We start from the raw sequence: 22,553 nt of genomic DNA, 5'->3' as shown, positions 1-22,553 counted from the left end.
GAGTGTGTATTTTCAGAGCAGAGGGCTTTTATATTCAGGCTAACATGCTTAGCTTCACATTGACAGACAAGTGACACTTATAAACAGCTGATCAAATTACAGTGTACACTGATGCAAGGCAGCAACGGCACTGACAGGCAGAGAGAGAGATGGGATGTTTTAGCGGTTTAAATAGACCACCAGATTGGAAGGGTGTGATTGGTACGTACTACAGAGTGTGAGGCATGTCACATGTGATTGTGGTGCAGTTCGAGTTGACTGCCTGAACAAGTTTGCAGGCGTTGCTACATTTGTGTCTAATGATAGCTAATTATGGATTATTACAAATACAGTCTGGTTTAAAAGTAGATGTACCAAGATGCATGGATAATAGTTTTATAATCACACCGTAGCCCCCTGAACCATAATCAGAATCAAAGCTTGAGGAGCCAAGAGATTTCCACCTCTAACTCAGATGCAAACACTCCACAAGTATTTTGCAGTTCCTTCATCTCTGATGAGGACACAAGAGTCTGTTCACACCTGGACCAGTCACACCGTTGCTTCACTCTAACGCGCGGTGTCAAATTGTCAACGTGTTTCGTTCTCCTCTCTATTTCTGGTGCCAAACTTCCTGCCTGCACTAAATTTACTCTGTTAGCATCACTCCTCTGATCCAAGATGAACGGCAAAGCCATGAGCTGTCAGAGGAGAGGGATACGCTTTAGACACAGAGAACCCAGGTAGAACAGAGCACTTCTCATCATGCAGAGGAGAGAGAATCATGGCTGAAATATACACATAAAAAACCCCTGAAGCATGAAACATAATTAGCACTTTGATCCTCTCTTCTGCTGATGAATTGCCAGAGAGGGAGGTGGAATTTAAATTTAGCACCATAACTGCTTGGTAATGGCATTTTGCAATGGAGAATAGGTGGAAATTCTCACATTTCCACATAATTTATGGCTGTTGTGTGAATTGGTTCTACGTCTGAGATGAATGTAGTGCTTATCTATTTAGAGTTTCATTGAAACTGAAACTGTTTGACTTTCGGAGCAGATTTCATTCATCTTTCTGTGTGTTTTTATGAATCAGAAGCAGCCAGAGGGCGAGTGGGTTAGTGAGGAATTTAATATCAGCAGCTCTGAGTCAGTTACAAGCGTTTTGTAGCTGCATCTGTAACATTAACTGTATTACTGTCACTCCATTCTCCCATGAACGTGTGCGTGAACACACTCCTGTCAGGTTGCGAGTCTTTGCACGTGTCGGTCCCTGTATGTCTCTTGCACTAATCTGTGCTGTCGGAGGACCTTGTATACGTCTCAGTCCACACAGCAGGCAGGCTGCAGCTCCAACACCACCCTGCAGACATCACAACATCAAAGCTATTGTGCTGCTCCACTTTCTGAGGCCGCTGCGCTCAAGGCAGCGGTGCGCTAACAACAAAGAAAGATCTGCCCCGAAATAGAAACGCAGCCGCACACAACGCTGCATGAAAATTTGTGTATACAGTCAGAGCACAGATTCCTATCGTTCATTTACACTCTGCTTTGTGTGGATGAAGACTGGTAACCAAACCAAAGGCAATGATTTAAACTGAAGTTAAGGATCAAAATTATTGAGTGTAAAAAAGTTGACTGATGAATGTTACCATGGAGGAAATGATCAGGAAATCAAGTAGAGTCAAATTTTATCTATCTTGCCTCAAATCACAAATCACAATTTGTCTCAGCAGGCTTTACAATCTGTCCTTACACCCTTGATTGGATATGGAAAAACTCCTTCAAAAAACCCTCTTAACAGGGTAAAATTAAAATTGAAATGATTTCCCATAAAGCGACATGATCAATCTCTTCATTTTTTTTTACATTAGTTGCAGTTCTGAATACGGTTTGACCTGCAAAGCTGCCAGTGAATGAATGTTAAATTAGTTTATGTAGCGAGTAAACTGTGGCGTTTTGCCAGCAGTCAGTGTGGGAGTGGAGTGCAAGGGTCATGGTGTCATGCACAGCAAAGGCAACACATTAAGTGTCTGCAAAGCACATCTGCTGACACTGTTAAACCACATAAAGCAGAAGTGTGTAACTGTTTGGACTTTCCTCTTTTGGCAGTGATGATAATATAGATTAAACTTTTTTACTATCCGTGCAGGTGGAAAATCGTCTTTGGAGAGATGAGAGGTAAAAATAGACCCCAAAAAAATACAATACAACAATTCAACAGAACATCTTTTTAACCTTAAAGCACGTTGTTAAATGCCCTCAGCGACTAAGAAGATCTATAAAAGTAATTTAAGAAAATATGCAGAAATTGCCTACAAATTGAAGTTGCTGCACCAGGATGGAATATCAAGACAGGCTTCTCACAAAACGAAATCAACAACAACAACAACAAGCCAGTCTTTATAGCTGACAAACTGAGCACCAAGAAACTAAGACCTGAAGAGGCAAATACAATTAACAGAGTCAATCAGTTATTGTATTTTTGGTTTGAAGGTCCTAATTGGAGATCAGTTAAGGCTGACTGACTCTCATGTAATTGTCTCATATTTAAACAATGTTGACAGAGAGCTCTGTTATAAAGCACGCAGCTTAAGTGATCAACAGGTTGTAGACACCCGACACAAAGAAAGCACCGTTACCTGCTGATGAAGTGACCTCTGACAGAGTAATGTAAAGCTCAACACTGACTTAAGAACAAAACAAAGCTTCAGTGAGAGAGAGATTATATAATATCAAGGATGTAATAAGATGCAAACAATGCCCAACAAATTCCAAACCTGGAAACCCCTCTGTCTGGCGCTGCATGTTTTGAGGAGAAATACATAATCCAACAAACAAACTGGCTGACAATATTGTCCCTGAATGGAAACCTGCCAGTGGGCTGCAGTCGCCGTCATTAGGAGATCAAAATGTCCTAAACTGATTTGATGGATTAGCTCATCCAGTGATGCCGCTGAAGCCAGAACAAGAGGTTAATACAGTACATAGTAAACCTCCTGATGATGCACCAACCACACTCAGAAATCAAAGCAACACAGAGCTGGAGCTCACTTGCTGTGACAGAGCATCAGGATAATTATACTATAACTCACACAGCTGCCTGCTGAATATGAATAGATGTCACTGTAAACATGATTATTCCATAATAAAAGCAAGCATGTACTGAAAAAACAGAGAGAAAGAAGGATGTCAGAGTATAGAAATACAGTTTCAACATCTGACTTCTTCCATTCAAACAAATACTGTGAAAGATATGTTATATGTAATAATCTTTAAAGGACATGGGTGATTAGCAGACAGATGAAAGCTTAATATATGAAGATTTAATTTGTCTAGTCCAAATAGTCTCTGCAAAAAACGTTTTTAATCATCACCAGTCTCCCCTATATAAATGCACTTAAACACAACACCTCTAAATATATTCACTCTCTACACTTGATGCATGACACTTCGTCTCTCTGATAAGTGTAGTGAAATGTCACATATGCTTACTGTAACTGAGTGCCCTCAGTCATCAGTGAAGACGACTATTAAATATAATTTTGCTTGCCAGTCAGACAGAGATATAAGATCTGATCTGAGAGTTAGATCCAAGGTATTGAAGCGGGCACACACACACATAGCCTATGTCTTTTGCAAACCAAATATTGGATTCCCCTCTGAGATTTGTTGCTTCATGTGCAAAGCCAACAGTCCCGTAGCCTCAATACAATCATTACACACCGCAGCAGCGACCTTGAGACCAGATGAGCAGCTGCTTTATTTCCAGACGATAAGATTTAGCTCCAACATTCCTGGCTAATATCACTCTCTGCTGTCTGTCCTGGTGGCTCAGCAGCAGACACCGAGTTTGAGTCTAGTTCATATCTCACCTTCCACAGTCATCCATTTGAAGGAGTTGGACAAAAGTCCCTACAGGTGAATAACAAGACAGAAACTCAATTTAGTAGGTAGCCTTCCTTCCTTCTAAATAGATCTCTGAGTGCAGTCAGACTAATCATCAGTGTCAAAAGTGTTAATGATTGTTAACTTGAAGTTTGCTGTTTTAGAACAACTCATTTTATACTGGGCTGAGTATATTTTAGCTGTAATTAAAACGTATTAAAGCACAATTTTAAATGTATTTAGTGTGCTTGCGCTTAACAAATTCAAGTACACTTAGTACACTTAAAGTATGACTGTATATTAGGCATTATTAATGAAATTTATAGATTACATTGTTTTTGCTGCTTTTTCAAAGTACAAAGAAGTACAACTTTAAATAAACTTGTATTGAAGCATACTTAAATTCACCTCTAAAGAGTTTTAGTACACGTTTTTAAAAGTGTACCAATGTACAATACTCTTACAATACTTCTTTTGAGTACACTGAAATAGCAGTTTAAGTATTGCAGAATTAGTGTATTTACTTTTAGTATATTTAAGTTGGACTTAATGACATCTGTTTTGAAATACACTTTTAATACACTTTAAATTAAGGAAGAAAACATATTCAAACACACTAAAGTATTCTACTGTTTTTTTTTTTTTACCTGGGTGTTGCTGATTCACTATCCTTTGTCACTGTGTAGTAAAGATGTTTTTGGATTTGTGGTTCAGTAGTGATGAAAGAGGAGGAGAGCGGATCACAAAAAGTGTCTTTGTGTCCCGCAGCCAGCTGCTTACAGGGAACAGCCAAATCCCGAGAGTTAGCTGGCAGAACAATCGTCACCACAAATTGTTTGTGTTTTTGTCTCACGCCTTTACTAAACGCTCTCTGTTTTCCTAAACAGGAGGAAGATGACAGAGAATCCGCTGCCTGCAAACTGGCCAAGAAGGGTGCACACTGAATCTTCTCGTACATGCATACAAGTGAGTTTCTGTGCATGTGAGCATCATCTGCATGAAACATCAAAGCTGCATAAAGCAGAAAGAAGAACAGCTGACAGCTTAAACATTTATAAGCGCGCCAGGGCAGAGCTACATTAGCAATGAGCCTGAGCTAAACCTCGGCTTTCATAGAAAATGGGATAAATTGTGCTAAAGCAACACTGCAATCCAACCACAGGGGCCAGTTGGCATAATGATGGGCCACTTTGGGCAAATGACATTAATTTCTGCTCTCATCTGACTCAAAACAAACCACTGTCATCTCCGAAGATGCACAACTACTGACAGACAGAGTTTGTCCCAGTTGCTGCTGCTGCAGTTTCTGTGAAATTGGAGCTCGTTTTGTTGGATGTCAGCCATGTTTGCTCGGCAAAAATGTTCAGACAGCTTGTTCTCCTGTAACTTTGTGAAATGATCAAAAAGTTTTGACATGCAAATGTATTCACAACAAGGACTGTGGAGGGGACTTCACTAGAAACAGGCAGCAACGCTAAAAACAAAGTTTCATACGGTTTAAAAACAGCAAATGAGCTATTTCCTAAACTGTTAATTTATTAATTATCAGTTATAACCACACCTATACATTAAACTTAAGAAAGTAGTGACAAGTATTCCCAGAGTTGTTTATTTGTGCTTAAATGTAGGCTAACCTCAATGCAATGTAGCTTATGTTAGCTCAGGAGGTTGCTAACCGACAGCTCAGATGGCTTTTACTCTCTTCAGTTACTCCATAGCGAATGAAACTGTGCACATTCCCAAAAACAAAATGCCAGAGAGAGTAAATGGCACAGTGCAGAAATACAGAAAATAGATACAAGCTTTACCAACTAGCCCTGTGAACAGCCCCTCAGTCACCACTACACTAGAATCAAACATTTTGTGCCACCTGCTGATGTGACTGCAACACCAAACAAAAAACCAAACAAACTGTAATTTCAATCTGATTTCTCAAAGCTGTGTTACCTTGAGTTTGGGAACTCTAAACATTCCCAGAAGGTTCTGAATGTTCCCTGAAAGCCCGCCAAACAACGCCTTCCTCCAAAAGACTCCGCATTGTGACCACTTGGAAATGTTCTGGGACCGGTACAGAGCATCGTCATTTACACCAGTGGGGATATTCTCAGAATGGTCTGGCAACATACAACTTCTAACTGTGGACTCTTAAACATTCCCCATACATCTTGAATGCTCCCTCAAGTCCACCAAATAACACCCCTGCCCCCTTTAAAGAACTCAACATCATGACCATCCAGGAACATTCTGGGAAGGTAACAAGACAAGGACCTTACACCAATGAGGACACTCTCAGAGGGCTTCGTGAACATACAATTTCTAGCGTCCCCTAAATGTTCCCAGAACATATATGAATACGTGAATGTGCTCAAATCTGATGCTGATTTCACAAAGCTGTGTTACCTTGAGTTTGGGAATTCTAAACATTCCAAGAATGTTGTTTTACACCAGCGGAGATGTTCTCAGAACGTTCTAGCTGGGGAGATCATTGCCAGAACATCCTGAATGTTCCCTGAAAGTCTGTAAATTAAAATCCCAAATGAAAACATATAACTTATAGCTAGTTCATGCAGTGTATTTAATATTCACACATTAAAAATATCAACAAAATCTAGATTCATCTATCTTCTACATTATCAGTGAGTGACTCTTTGTATGTTCCAAAGTATACCACCATTTATTCCTGTAAAGGAGGAGCAAATGACTGAGGATGACATTACAGTGTGTGTGCTTGCTAGAGTCCTGTGACATAAATCACTGCACGTTTATGTGTGGAAGCATGTTTATGCACATATCTGTGAAAGATGGTCTAGAAGAAAGTAAAGTGTCAGGCTGGTTTGCAGGACAGTTACATAAGCAGCTTGCTTGCTTGCGTATTTGAGGTTTTGGTGGTGAGGGGGGAGGTGGTGGAAAAAAGTGAAGCAAAAAAAAAAGACAGAAGACTCAGAAGAGAGAAAAATGGGCTTGCACTGACAGCAGACTTTCAAACAGCCTGCCGGCTCTAACACAGACAGTTATAAAACAAACCAAACTGCTCAACATGCAAAGGAAAAGTCTAAAAATAGATTTAGGCCTGGCTGAATTAGGTTGTGTGGCGATCACTGTCACTCACCGTGTGCTTGTGTGAATGTTATAGTTAAGGACAGTCTGACTGAGAAGATGGTCATTACTCTTCCACTGACTAATGTGCAATGTTTCATGGGAAAGCTGTGCTGTGACTCAGTTAAAGTTATTATTGTTGGATATGACATTGCATATTAGTACCAAAATAGAACGACGGTTTTTAAACTTCATCTCTGTGGACTCTTTTAAATCATCTCTCGCTCTGGCCCAGTTTTTTCAGGCTATTGTGCAAACTGTGCACTGTTTTAGACCACTGACACACTTACAGGAACATTTCTTAAAACTGATATAGTACAGCCACAAAACACAAATTATGACAGTATTTTTTTACGTGTTTGAGGGCATGTGTTACAAATTGCAACTATTTGTGTTTTTCACTATGCTAGAGGCATAGCTGTGTTCACCACTTTGGTCCAGGGTCAATCTGATGATGATCTCCAACTCTCCTCGACTTTAAATTTATCCAAGACTGTGGTATAACACTAAAACATGTAAAACTACATTTCCATCAGCCTCATTAGTGCTAGTTGGGAAATGTTAGCATGCTAACACGCTATACTAACATGCTGAATATCAGCAGTGTTGTGCATGAATGCCCTAAAATGGGGCGTTCACTGAATGTGCTCACATTGACATTAATACAAAGCCCTGAATGTGCTCACATTGACATTAATACAAAGCCCTGCTGTGCCCAAGTACAGTCTGACTTGTTTAAATTTATGGAAGATGTGATTTTAAACTAGTCGGCATAATGACTTACTGGCTTGTTAGATTAAACGCCTGTTAGAAGAACAGACAGTTTTAATGTTATATGCTAAGCTTCACATAATCCTTTTAATTATGTTTTCAGTTGTTTGTGTTTCTTTCAGGCACCAAAGCCTATGAAATCAGTGCTCTTGGGCAACTAATACTGAACTCCCTGATCATCTTATAGGCCCCTCTATCATCCCAAGACAGACAGGCAATGCGGAAAAAATGCATTCATCTCTCAACAAAGCTACATGCTCACAAAAATGAGTCAAATATTTGCATTTGGCCCCATTTTCCAACACCATCAGGATTCGAGACTTTAAAAACTTTTTGTCATTATTTAGTTGCATATTTTTAGTTCCGTTCACCGCTATCTGATGTGAAGTCTGCTACGAGAGTTATTCAAAAGCAGTTTAATGAAACAGTGTGTGTCTGAGTGTGTGTGTGTGTTTCATCTCGTGTGTATTTGAATACATGCCAGAGCCTGGAGACCCTGCAGAGAAGACACACACACACACACACACACACACACACACACACACACACACACACACACAGGACGTCACATGCACACACACACTCGTAGACTCTAGTGCCGACTGCTGAGACCACGCAAGAGCACGCTAATCTGTTGGCATGACAACTGGAGTGGAATATTCGCTTGGCCTAGAAAATATGGCTGTGAAGAAAAGATGAATGAGCAGTGAGATATGGATAAAAAAAACATCAACATAAGCCTTCAGACAGTCTGCTCTTTAATTACAGACGCAAATGTCTTTGAAACAATATGACACAATGTCCTGTCTCATCCTCTCATCATCACACAGCTGCAGATGTGCATTAACACGCCAGCGTGCATCCATATGAGCGTGGGAGTCAGTGTACACTCTTAGAACTAAGGGTTCCAAAAAGGTTCTTCCTGAAGGGCTGAGGTTCTACCCAGAACCACCTGCTTCAGAAAAAACATTTTTGGAAGAAAAGGTTTGTTTAAGGTTCCTTATAAGACTGTAGGTTCCATTAAGAACAATTTTAATCCAGAGTTCTTCAAGGACCGTTGAAAGCATGAAACCACCACTGTTCCAAGATTTTAAAATGAAGTTTTTACATATTACAACAGTTGAATGTTTCCTCAATTTAAATGTTAGTCATTTCAACATGGATTGTTGGGATTTAATTTTTGGTTTTTTTTACCTCATCTGTGGAATACAGAATACAGGTTTTTGTAGAACCCTCAGAAGAAAAGATATTTAAATATGAGAAATCATGGGAATATTAAAGGGTTCTTGGGTTCTAGATAATACACTTGGAAATGGTTCTCGGTAAAACCACCTTGTGTGTTCTCAATGAAACCCTTGGAATATAAAAAGGGTTCTCAGTAGAACCCCCCGGGTCAGTTCCAGATGAAGCTGTGGGAATATAAAGAGGCTTCTTGGTTTAACCTTGTTCTTGTTAGCACCCTTATAGGGTGGAAAGGTTCTGGACACCATCCACAGACAGAGTTCCGAGTGGAACCATTTTATCATAGATGGGTTCTCTGTAGAATTTCTCAGAGGGGGTTCTGGGCGAAACCTTCTCCAGATGGTTCTAGGTACAACTCTTTATGTTGGGTTCTAGGTAGAACCCTCTGAAAGGGTTTCATGTGGACAGGGACCAAAAAGGGTTCTCCTCTGAGAAAAGCCAAAGAACCCTGTATGGTTCTAGTTAGCACCTTTATTTATAGTGTATGCACTGCATGTATGTTGCATCGCCTCAGAGGCACACACTAGACTCCACAGACCGTAAAGCATATTTATAACAATTTGTCTACTGTACATGTTGACTTGTTTTGGGTTTTTGTTGTTCTCTTTTCAGACCACTAATAAAACCTTAAATGTCTCTAACAGTGCACAGAGGTCAGCCAGGACGGTGAGAAGGAATAAAGCCACGTCCCGATGCCATAAAACAGGTCTGAATTTATGGTTTAAATCAAGCCGAGAGGCTGTGAGGAGAGTGCAAGGATGAGGTTTCTTTTACTGCTGCTCCGCATGATCACATAAAGCATTTAAGAGTTTCCTCAACCTCGAGCGCTAATGCTGAGAGTCTGAAAAAGCAGCAGCGCAGCAGTGGGGAATCTTGTAGGGGAGGGCAGAATCAGGAGATCAGCTACTCTCAACTTTTATGTTTGGCCAATAACAGCATGTATTATGAAGTGTGATGGATGTGAAAATCCTGTTTTAAGATTAACCCAAGGTTTAAGTGGTTTGAAGGAGGATGTTTTAATTTCTGGCTGAGGTCTCTAGCCACATGTACAAAATTTAAAAACTCGTAAAGGCGTCTTGTCACGTCAGCAAAATGGCGGGTACGTGAGGTCAAATAGAGAGTTGGCAAGCTCACTTTGGATGGTCTGAGCTCTTAACGGCTGTTCTCAGATCGTCTTGTTCCCTCCTGACTTATCCTCCCATCGCTGAGAGGAGACGCCAGGCGGAACAACTGAAATTAAAGAGAGGACCGTCTGTGTCTGACCCCGCTTGGCTTATATCAGAGAGACAGAAGAAGAGTGGAAAATAACTGAGGGACTCAGCGGCGGAGGATTTAGTCTTCGGATGGTCCTTTATGTCTCTGCAAAGACGGCCAAATCCTCTGACATAACAGAAGCATCGGCAGAGACAACACATGGTCAATAGATCCCTGATGAGTTGACTGCAGCCTTAAACAAACAAGTTAATCTGCTGTGAACTCAGTCAAACCCGACGTACAGCTGAGGTTTGATGAGGCGCAGGCCGATGATGATTCAAACCCTGCAGGTGCATGAAAATCACCTTAAGGGAATAATTCAACATTTCTGGAGATAGAGACCTGAAGTGTAAATAGACACTTTAGGTTGTGGTTAGGTCCAGCTGAGACGTGAGCCTGCACCACTGGAGTCACAGGCTTAATGAGAATGATTGACACATCTCTTCAGAGTTGCAATATAGGGGGCATTTTCAGGGATACTGCTATGAAACTACATTAGAACCCTAAACTGCTCAGGGTGCTGCTATAAGTGGCAGCCCTTTCACTCTGACAGCTCCTCTGATGCATGTCCATAGGTCGTGGGATTAATAAAATATGTCTTCCTCTTGATATATTACATTTTGAAAGTAACTTGTCCAACACTGCATATTAAGATACAGCTAGCAGCCAGTTAGCTTAGCTTTGCTTAGCTTAGCTAGAGACAGGGACACAGCTAGACTGGCTACCCCAAACAGCATATCTGAAGCTTAAGATGTAACGTGTTAATTAGTGAGCTTTCAAGATGTTTGAGTTTTCATCTTTGGACAGAATTAGGAAAGCTGTTTCCCCACTTCCATTTGGTGGCATCAGGTTTTGGATTGCAACCAACTGGCCTCACCTTCCCCTTCCAAGTGTGTGGGAGACAATATGGTGACCGCAGGATGCGCAAAAAATGCAAAGGACTATATCTAGAGCCAGTGTGTGGTTTGTCCATTCTGTGTCCAACTGTAGAAACATGACGGTGCCACATGGTGGACCTGTGACCTCTGTAGGTATAAAGTGTTCATTCTCATCTGACTCTTGGTATGAAAAGCGAATAAGAGTATATCCCAAAACGTTAAACTATTCCTTTGAAGGACATTTCATATCAGTTTCATGTGTGGCATTAAATGCTTCAAGTCCTGCAAGGAAGCCAGACATTCCTGTCTCATTTGTTGTCCGTGGGAATCCTGATGGCAGCTTAATTGGCATTTGCCGGAATGTTTAATACAGAGTCTGCTGCCTTAGGCCATCGTCGTCTACCTCCGACTGAAACTACGTGCTACTGTAAACATATTGCAGGAGTCAAACTCTGTCTACATCCACTGGTGAGTGAGTATGTGCATGCATAGGGAGGTCAGTCATCCTCCCAATCAGTTCAGGCATAAGCCACCGAATCAAATGGCTGGGCAGAGTTGCTTAGACCTCATGCTGAGAGCAAAAACGAGGGACAGAGAGATAAAGGGAAGAGCGAAGAAGAGGAAGGGAGAAATTAAGACAGAGACAGAAAGATAAATCTAAGGAGGCAGAGAGATACAGAAGATAGGGAGCACAGAAAGGAAAGGAGCGGGGGTGGCTTTAAAAAATGCATGCGTCTCCATTTGGCAGTGGGGAGAAAATTTCCCAGCAGAGAGCAGACTGTAGGTGAGAGCCTCGCTGGAGCATTAACACTCCGATTGTCTAAGAGAAACACTTCCTCATCCCTAGAAGCCAAAAAGGAGGCAGGAGAGAGTGAAGGGAAGGAGAAAAGGAAGCTGTGGCGATGCCCTGAGGCTGTGCTCCTCTCCCCCTGTGATGCCATTTAACTGCTGCTACTTACTGTGGAGACTCACAGACAAACACACACACACATGCACACACACACTCACGCAGCGCAGACATGTTTACATGTGATGCATTTTACAGTTGAGCGTTCACTCAAGGCCATCAGGTTAAGTGCTCTCTATTGCACACCACAGTAGAACCTGATAGTCTGCATAAAAAACACTCACAGGCTTCTGTAATTGGCAGAACCTGTCCTCTATGGAAACACACACTCCGCCATGGTGGACATGTGGTTTTATGTGGTTCCTATTTGTGCCACATATCATCAGTCAGTGGAGTCAATGACCCAGAATAATTCACAAATTCCCAGCAGTGCTTTCTTATGTTTGACATGCGTGTATGGTAGACTGAGGGAATAATACAGACATTCTGGCCTCCTCTGGGAATCCTCAAAAACAGAAAGCTCCTCCATCACGGTAAGTCATATAATCCTCAAGCAATAACATACATTACAGAAGCTCTTGGATTTAAGTCAAAGCCTTTCAACGTGAATAGGAAGTGAGTGAGCTGAACGCTGGTACAACTGAAATCCTATTTATGACAGGAGTGGTGGTCAGAGAGACGTGTTGATTTAAGCAGACAGAAGCAGCAACCATCCTGTCATCATCTTTGGAAGTAAAGCTAAGACAATCTTATCTCTCTGTTGTTTGTTAAGGGAAGTGTAAAGTGACCTGTAACATTATCAGTGTTGTGGGAATCTGACCTCCTTGAAGAACGTGTGCTGTGTTCCAGACGGTGTCAGAGGTGATCATTTCCCTGTCGAAATGTCCAACGTCTGACCTCAAAGTGTTTCAGGTGCGTAAAAAAACATGGCTGACCCTGACAAATTGAGTTTCAGTATCAAGTGTACACAACTGAAACCTCAACAGTGCAGCCTTTTTTCATATAAACAACACTGGAGGAAAAACGGCACATGAGGCCATTTGATATATATTTATCATATTCTGACATCAATTTACATGCAGAGTAGGTTTTATTTTATGAGTAGATGAATTTACTCCAAATTAACGACTAGGACTCAGACTTCAAGTGGTGTTCAAATGTCCTCTTTTAAGTAGGAGTTTGGAAATTTGAGTTCCAAGTTGTCTAGAACGCAGTATTACCCCTCTGGCTGACATGTCCCCCAAACTAACGGTGTGTTTCAGTTGAACTGGGAAGTTGGATTTTCAGAACGCCCCCTGAAGTCAGAAGAAGCTCACCAATCCCAACTTCACAATCCAAGAAGGCTGCCCATGTTTCAACAGTGCGTCACAGCTCCAGTAATATACTGTTGTCTTTTGTGTCTCATTAAATCATTAAATCAGTCGTCCACACGGTACTGTCCAATTTGCAGGCCATCTGTGGACGTGTTGCTACTGTGTTTGTATGCATAAAATACCTTGTAAAAGCAAAAGAGTAATCACAACAAAGGTTTTCATGGAGGCAGTCATGTTGATTTTCCAACTTCTACTGGAATTGTACTGGAAGTCTTTCCCAGCTCTGCAGTAAATGGAACACAGCATAAATTATTGACATCTGTAGGTCATTTGGTAAGACTGGCCGCTATTGCCAGTGAGGCACTGTTTATCATTCAAAACAATTATTAATAACCATTACCAAAATCATTCATGAATATTTTTCTGATCTGCCACTGCTATTGTTGAGATATGGTCACAAAAATAACTGTTTGGGACAAAGAAACAACTCAAAAACGAAAGGTTAAGAAAAGATCACAGTTATGGTTAAATGAAACCAGCACTGAACATGTTTCCATCAAAGTGCAGAGGTGCATTGTGAAGTTTGATGTAAACAGTCAAATTGAAAAAAACATCCTCAATTTCACAAAAAAGTTTTTATACTTGCTGGTTTTTTAGCAGTTGTTGAAAAATAGTTAATGTGTTTATTTAGAGATGGAAACACCTTCTTCTGAAGTTTTGACGCTGCGAACATTTAACTTTCGTAATTGATCAGCTGATTCCACTCCAAGAGCAAAAAAGTGCTGTTTCTGTTGTCATGAATATAGCTGACATGAAAGAATACACAATTTGCCCAACTGACAAAAAATCCTTAAGACCCCTCTCCATTTTTCTCTTGTAGATCATGACTGGTTTCGTTTCTCTTTTCATCTTCCTCTTCTTTGAAGTTTATAGGCAGTTGGCAACTGCTCCATTTGTGGACTGTCTCCCTCCTTACACTACATCAACAGCCTGGTGCGTCTCCGCACCATTGACACTGACAGGACAGTGTCAGCTGACAACTGCTTTCGCGTCCTGGCTACTTATTTTGTGGTTAAACAGCAAAAATCATGCTACTTCAAATATCTCTTGCTAATGTGACCTGAAGTTCCCACACAAGAAGACAAATTAATTTCACTGTGTTGGATATTACAACTGAAGGGAAAAATGGCTGATGGTGACCAGCTAGCTTTAGCACAACAGCACTGCTAGCAGTATATTAGTGTTAGCAGTGGTTTATGGAGATTAATTAGGAGAATATATCAGAAATGGAATATAATATTAAATAAGAATATTAAAATACCACTAGATGTCTTGAAATCCTATGCACTATACCTTTAAAATGGACTTGAAACCAAACTGCTTTTTGTTTTGTTGGTAATGACTATTCCTTCATGTTTGGCACAGAAATGAAGTGTGTAGCTTTTAAATATTTTAGGCTCTTTGAGTACTTTTTGTTTTTGTCAGTGAAAAATAAGTCATGAGGCCAACAAAAAACACTTTTCTCACTGAAACACAGCTAGTATTAGATAGTTTATGAACTGCTTAAGAAACTTTATTTTTTGAATAAATATCACACTGAATCTTCAGAATAAAGATCTAGAAAACATAGATACAATCACACACAACACATTATAAAGAAGGTTGGGTTTCTGCTTGGAGCTGGAAGAGGCACTGAAGCAGAAGGTCTCTCTCTGTATGTATGTGTGCGTGTGTGCATTTCTGTGCATACATGAACTGTACATGTCTGTGTGCTCCCAGAACTGGTTGTCATGGTTATCTGGCTATACTGTAGCTAAGTCTACTCCGGTCACCATGGAGCCCAGGGTGGTGCTAATATCCCAGCATCCCTTGCAAAGGTTTTCCAAGGCGTGTGCCACACCAAAAAAACCCCACCAAAAACCACCATCATACATATTTTCATGTTTTTTTCTACAATCGGTCCTTTCTCTTCTAATTCCACCCCCACCCGTCCGACTGTTTCCCGCTCACATTTACAATCCACTCTCTCCTCCTTTTGCTTAGCTTTGCTTTTCTCACCATCCCCCCTCTCCCTCTCTCCTGGTCTCCTCTCATCTCACGTCCCTCCCCTCCCTCTCTCCTCCTCTCTGTCTCTCTTGATTTTTCATTTTTCTATCTCCAATCTCTCTTCTTCTTCATCCCTCTCACTTGGCTCTAATGAGCCCACCTTGCTAATAACAAGATGACTGTTGCTGATGCGCGGCTGTGTCCCGTTTACAGTGCGCTGAACTTCAGCAGCAAGGAAAAACACGACAAGTGATTAATCTGCATAGAAATCTATTTATGTGTATTTTCAATAAAACCTCTCTCTGCTTTTCTAAAAGAGTATTCATTGCATAAAATCTGATTTGTGAAATATTAATATTGCTTAAGAGTCTGGATTGGTTTTACGAAAACACATTGCACTTCAAACCTCTTTAATCTCTGCCAATGCCTGTGTGTCTGTGTGTGTTGCTGTGCTTCTCCTACACTACGTGTCCCTTTTCCAGCGAAGAAGAAGACGAGAGGTGTGAGGCACAGCCGGAAACGTGTGAGACTAGTTGTTTTTTTTTCCATGAAGGCTGCAGTCTACACAGACACATCAAACGCTGATATTTGCTGACATTTCCTGATGTTTGCTGATGTGGACATTTAAACAGAAGGTCACCAAGGTGAGACAGCAGGGGATCGAACATGTTTAATTGTTTATTAGGCTGAAAACACTTTCAAGAAACCCCTAAAGCCATAAAGTAAAACAGTAACCTGGCTTAAAAACTGCTTGTATGGCATGCATGGGAGTTGAAAATGTGATCATTTAAAGGGATAGTTCAGATTATTTGATGTGGGGTTGTATGAAATACTTCACTGATCATCAGAATATTACCTAAAGTGGATGCCGATTGGCACGCCCCCAGTTTGGAGAAGCAGAGAGGAGTACCAACATGGAAGCTAAACAAGGTGCTCCTGTGGACAGGGACAGCAACAAAAGATATTTTAGTCAACTAAAAACAGGCCCACCTATAGAAAGCCAAATAACACTCTCTCTAAACCAATCGAGCTCCATAGGCAAAATCAGTCATTTTACCTCACAGAACACAGGAGTTGCTGGTCTTCCACTGTCTTGTTCAGGTAGTTTTTGTTATCGTATAACTTTGGTGAATCTGCACAAACCTTTTAAAACAACTAAGCCACACAATAACACAAACAAACTAACAGATCAAGACAGCGCAGAGCAGCAACTCCCATATTCTAGGAGATAAAATGAAGGATTTCGCCTATGGAGTTTGGTTGTTTAGGCAACAGCGATGTCCTGTCCAAAAAGGCTGTCTGACAGCAAGGTAAAGCAGTGAAAATATTCTAAATATAGTGTACGTATAAGGTGATATTGATTTTTTTAGGTGGACCTTTTTTAAGTGGCTAAAGTGGGTCTTATCACCGACCCTGTCCACAAAAATACATTACTTAACTTCTGTGCTGGTGCCCCTCTTTGCTTCTCAAAACTGGGGGCATGCTGATCGCCATCTTCTGTAGCTAATACACTGACTATCAATAAGTACCGCAGACAACCCCACTTCAAATAATCCAAAGAATCCTTTTAAGAGATGTCCCAGGATAACTAAAACAAATAGTTAGAAAAGTGTGTATACAGATACCCCCAATGTCTTTCCCTCTCTTTCTCCTGGCGATGCCGCCCAGCTGTGAACGCCCTCGGCCTCCTGTGGCGCCATCAGGGAGCTTGGCCAGACCGTGATAGTGACACGCTGTAGCCCCATAAAGCTGCTCCAGCCTGAAGGACCAGCCAAACTAAAAGCTGCTTAGTGGGGCAAAACTCTGGCTGAGTCCCTTAAAGCTGCACTAATCAGAGCTGTTAGAGGAGGAATCGTCAAACGTATCGCGCTCAAGATTACAAGGACATCTGAAACGTGAATGCAAGGATGGATGGATGGATGGATGGATAGATGGATGGATGGATGGATGGATGATGGATGGATGGTGATGGAGACAAGAACAGATGGCTCAAAATAATTATGAACATGTGCTTCATTGCAGTGAAAAGAAAAATATTTTCTCATGTTGATGTCACACAGCATCAGGTCTGACTTCTTGCACGCCTGAATGCAACAGCTCCATCCGGCACAATTACATCTGAACAAGACAAAGAGCAGGAAGCTGTTGCATATCTGAGCATGCGTCTTCGAGCGCTCTGCAACCATGACGGCAGGCGTCGGCTGTGGGTGCAACAAGCCACCCTGAGCACTTTCAGCGTTGATTGGAGTAAAAGAGTAGCAGAAAAAGAAAGAGAGTGAGGCGTAAACACAGAGAACAAAAGAGCCACAGAGGCGGCTGACGAAAGGGCTGCAGCGTCCACAGGGCCCTGGACTGCAAACATAACACAACTGTCGCACTGTCACCCCCTCTGTCCAAACTTGGCAGGCACCTCCACAGGCCATCAATGCCCTCTGCTTCTCCCAGGAGCCTAACACTTTTCTGCACAGCTAGCTAACACATTAGCATGCAGCCCCATCCCCCTGCAAGGGCAAGCAGCCACTCACAGCAGCACTCATCGTACACAGAAACGCTTCATATGCAGCAGCAGCTGCTGTTGGAAAAGAAAAGCATGATGCTGTAGCTAGATTTTGGGTGGATCCTGGGTGTCTCCACCATTGATGAAGTGATGGATACATTGTGAACACCTTTCCCTCCCTTGGATGCTTACCTGACTTTGAACTCAGTGAGCTGTGGTGGCGGCTGTGCCCCCGGTTCAGCACAGTAGATCTGCGGGAAGTAAAATCGGTGCGACTGCAGGTTGATGTCCATGGTGTCCACACACAGGTCAGTCCTGTTTCACGGCAGCAAAAATGAGGCGAAAAGCTTTTCCTTTGTCTGTCTTTAATTTCTTTACACTTTGGCTAAAGGTCGGAGTTCAGCGGCAGCATCCCAAGTCACCTTCTCCCCGAGTGGTCGCAGCAGGGCTAGAGAGCGCTACCGCCAGCAGGAAGACATCCCCCTCCTCTTCGTCTCCACCGTGCACAGAACATTCAATCACCTCTGCTGCCCGGCACCAAACAGGCACACTAACCTATTTCCCCACTAGCAGCCAGTGTACAGTCAGCAGCTGTGAGCACAAGAACAAAGATGACTCCAGTAAAAAGATGCTGAAGATCCTAAAGACACAGAAGTGACGAGAAATAATCCTGGTTTGTGGGCGTCAGTTCATCCTGTAGCAGGTGGAGAAGCAAAATGAGGTGAAAAATGATGGAGGGTTTTGAACAGTGGAGGAAAAAGAGGCTTACAAATATGAGCGCAGCCCTCAGCCACATACAGAGAGACTGAATGGGAGATGAGAGTCGTTTGGTTTTTACGCTTCAGAGACAGAAGAGGAGGGGGGGTAAAAAGAGAGAGATGGAGATAGAGAGAGATTCCCGGTGCTGTGAGGCGTTGCCCTCGCACTGCCTCTCCTCTCTGTGTCTCATTGGATTACCTCCTCCCTCTCTAGCCCCCCTCCTCCTCCCCCTCTTCCCTCCATCCCTCCCCTCCTCCCCTCCTCCCCTCCCAGCTGTGACAAGAGCGATGGGCCGCCAGCCCCGGAGGCTGCTGGTCCTGCCCCTCCTTCTCCTCCTCCTCCTCCTCCTCCTCCTCCCCCCTTCCCTCTCCTCTTCCTCCTCTCCTCTGCTCTCAACCCCACCACCCTTTCTGCTCCCCTCTACTGCCGGATTGGCCGAGGCGAGGATGCGTAAGCCCGCATGCAGAGTGGGAAGGGAGGCGAGGAGGAGGAGGAGCAACAGATTTTAATTCATCTGATGGCTCCCATCTTTTCTCGCAATGATTTGAGGTGGCATGCCAGGCTTGGGTGGAGCTCTGGATGCTACACAATCATACACACATACACAGAGGCATATATACACACACTGATCTGACAGCTTTTACTAGATGTTCATTAAAGGAGAAATTTGTAATATATTTAACCTAATAAATCATAAAATGACCATGATCTGGCATCTGAGATTAAGGAAGTGGAAATACTTGCTTCCCTGACAACAAAGCTGTCCTTTAAAATTTTTGTTTGCTTGTTTCACATTAATTAGAGTTCAAATTAATGCTGAATGTTTGCTGACTGTCTGCTTATGAGTAGTAAGAAATAATTAATATTTTTTTTAGAAAGGAGTAAATGTTTATAACTGTTATACTGAGAAATATGTTAATGGAGTCTGCAAGGCAGTAAAGCAGGCAGGTACTACTGCTTAGAGTGTAGGACTCGCTGTCAATTGTTATTTTCTAATTACAAAGTTGAACTCGTCTTCCACTCCTGCAGTATTCCTCCAGCCTGCCTGAGCTTCCTTAAGTCTTGGGAGGAGGGGGCAGGGAAAACGACTTGCTTCAACCATAGAGCGCATGTTAAATAAGATTCAACCCATTTCATATAGCGTCTATGGCTCCTGCTCATTCAGCACTATTGGCTACTATGAATGCCAATCAATATCAGCAAAAGTGGCCCTCCTGCACTGCCTGTTTTCACAGGAAGCAAAGAGCATTCTGATTTCCATTTCATGTGAAATTGACACAGGTGCAGATAAAAAAGCAGCACATCCCTCTGTTGGAATATGTAGAGTTAACAAAAAACACATTGTATGTTACATACATGTGAAGACCCATATCTGTCTATCCAGATGCATGTAGATTATAAATAATATACAGCAAGTGGTGTGAGGTCATGGCACTAATCTTCTGGGTAGGGTCTGCATCACAGCCAATAAATCCCTCCCATATTTATTGTACATCCTCTGACATCCCAGGAATGGTCTCTTTCTAGTACAGCCCACCCAGCTCACATCGTCACCCACATCTGTCCTGCTGTGTTTTGCCAGCAGGCAATTTCATTGATTGCACACAGACCACAGAACTGTTGGGTGACACAGTTTGCTCTGTAATCACTGTGGACAGCAGTGGACATTGCAATTGGACAGCAGTTTAGTGCTGTTTACTCGCCTGCCGACTGTGTTTGGACACAAATCTTCATGCCAATAAAATGTGTTTCTTGTCCTTTTTATATCCGTGTGATTTGAGTTCACATATTTGCCAGACCCTGGAGGAAACATATTTACTTCAAGTGAGAGGCAAACGTCTGCTTGCATTGAGTTGCATCATGAAACCTTCTCGCAGAAATGAGGCATCATTACAGCTCCACAGCAGTTTAAGCGCAGATTTAAAGGGGTACTCCAGAGATTTAGAACTGCACTTCCACAACATTGGGAGGCTTGCAAGACACAGACTGAATCATTCATTAGACTTCCCCAGCCAGATAAACACACGTCTTTCAAACTCAGAGCCAGAGGTTGTAACACAGGCATTCTGTTACAGGACCAGTGTCTAGGATTTAGTGGCATCTAGTGGTGAGCTTGTAGTCTGCAACCAACTGAATACAGCTCTCCTCACTCTCCCCTTCCATGTGTATATCAAAACCTACAGTGGCAACAAAACTCATGAGGAACGTGAAATGCCGTATATAGAGCCAGTGTTTGGTTTGTCCATTCTGGGTTACTGTCAAACATGGCAGTGCAAAATGCAGATCTCTATGAAAGAGGACCTGCGCCCTCTGTAGATATAAAGGGCTCATTTCAAGGTACTGAAAACACAATCATTCTAACACAAATGAAAACATATTAATGAATATTATATTCCATTTCAGCCAAATGCTTTTATTAGATCTTCCTAAATCTTACACCCTGGACTAGGGATGCATACCATTCATATTTGAACCGACTCAGAATCCAATCGTGGAATTCAGTACCGGTACTGAATGGTACCTTTTTTGGTACTTTACTCTCTCTGGAACAACAAAAACTTCATTTCAGTTGTTAAGTCCAAACTTCAGTCTGCCACCAGCCTCTCAGAGGAAGCACATGCGATATTTTTCCTTTTATGCTGTTGTCATTACTACTGCAGTGCTCGCATATTGTAATATTTTCCCTCAAATGATCTGTGATTCACATACTATTGGTCTCATACTAAGGTTTCGAACACACTAATAAATCTCAGACACTGTAGCGTACTAAATAGCATGTTGTTGAGTAATTCTGGATGCAGCTAGTAGCTGAGTGTTGGCTAACCCTAGTTAAAATGTGAAGGCAATGGCACAGCTCTAACAGGTGTCGAAGTTTTTATAGTTTTGTTGTCCATGGAAGATTAAGTTAAACTTCTTATTGATTAGGTGCCTGCATGCTAATGTTAGCTGCAGCTGCTGTGGAAAACTTGGCTTACAGGATATGAAACATGATACACTCTTTAGCTTTTGTCTTACAAATATCACAGCAAGCGTTGTCTGCATAAAGTTTGGAAAAGGTCAACCGCACTTTGACCGCCATTGCTCTGACTCACTGTGACTTGAACAAGCTGCACTGGCTGCAGGGGTGATGTCACTCTCTCTTTCTTTCTCACCTAGATGCACTTTCACGTAGGAAATTTGGCACCAACTGAATTAATGTGAATCAGTACTTGGTAGTACCGATGTAATCTGTACAGTTCCCTTAAAAGGGGATTCGCCAAACACTGAACCTTTAATCTATTTTTGCTGCAGTTTTTTGAAACAAGTAAACTTATTTGTCTTTGTTTGTCTTGTAAATCACACCAGCACACCAGCAACCATTATATCCTTGAAACAAGAAAAACTGCACCAAAAGAATTTTTTTCTTCCTACTGGCAACAAATTTTCTTGCTGTCTGAAAAATTAGTCCAAAAGCTGAATATGTGACTGGATAATTTGTTGAGGGAGTGATTTTTGCCATGTATGAGTATACTGTGTAGTTAAAACTTGATTTATAACTTCCACACTGCCCAGTTTGTGTCCACACAGATTGAACACAGGATTAAATCAATGAATGACATTCTTTCCAAATTAAACTTCACCATGCCACGGGCTCCATCCTTTTCTCTTAAACCCTCACTATGATTCACTGACTGAGGACACTGACTGAGAATCAGACTGAAGCAGCTCACTGGGCTCCATTTATGTGAAATCAAAGGCATGAATCCTTTCTTTCTGTGAAAAAGCAGCAAAAAGACAAACAAGTCATTCATGCAGTTCTCGCCTTTTCTGTTCAAGAGAAGAAATACTTGTTAACAATCGTGCTGTAGCTGTCACAATGGACACTAGACTACTCTAGCCTTCAACATAGAGTGTATGTGTGTGATACTGTGAGAGTGCAGGTCCTTGAACTTTTATCTCAGCAGTGAAGAAACTGTCAGCGTGAGCAGAAACCAACAGAAA

The 22,553-nt window shown here is 41.9% G+C and overlaps 1 protein-coding gene across 3 annotated transcripts in view; it reads right to left on the bottom strand.

Moving 5' to 3' along the window:
- The window catches only part of evlb (Enah/Vasp-like b), a 67,297-nt gene that overhangs the window by 32,654 nt on the left and 12,090 nt on the right, over nt 1-22,553 (bottom strand). The window contains exon 1 of one of the 3 annotated variants that reach the window (XM_084737810.1): nt 18,006-18,757. The exons of 1 other annotated variant lie outside the window; for it this stretch is intronic. In XM_084737810.1, coding sequence (XP_084593936.1) covers nt 18,006-18,106 — 101 coding nt within the window. In that variant the 5' untranslated portion in view covers nt 18,107-18,757. Of the gene's footprint in view, nt 1-18,005; nt 18,758-22,553 lie in introns of those variants that run through there. One more of the 3 variants, XM_084737808.1, reaches the window with a different exon arrangement.

This window comes from Lutjanus erythropterus, chromosome 15 (genome assembly GCF_056507025.1).
Source record: "Lutjanus erythropterus isolate fLutEry1 chromosome 15, fLutEry1.hap2, whole genome shotgun sequence".
NCBI classification, from domain to species: domain Eukaryota; kingdom Metazoa; phylum Chordata; class Actinopteri; order Lutjaniformes; family Lutjanidae; genus Lutjanus; species Lutjanus erythropterus.
The sequence above is the reverse complement of the archived record's forward strand: the minus strand, read 5'-3'. Positions and strand labels throughout refer to the sequence as shown.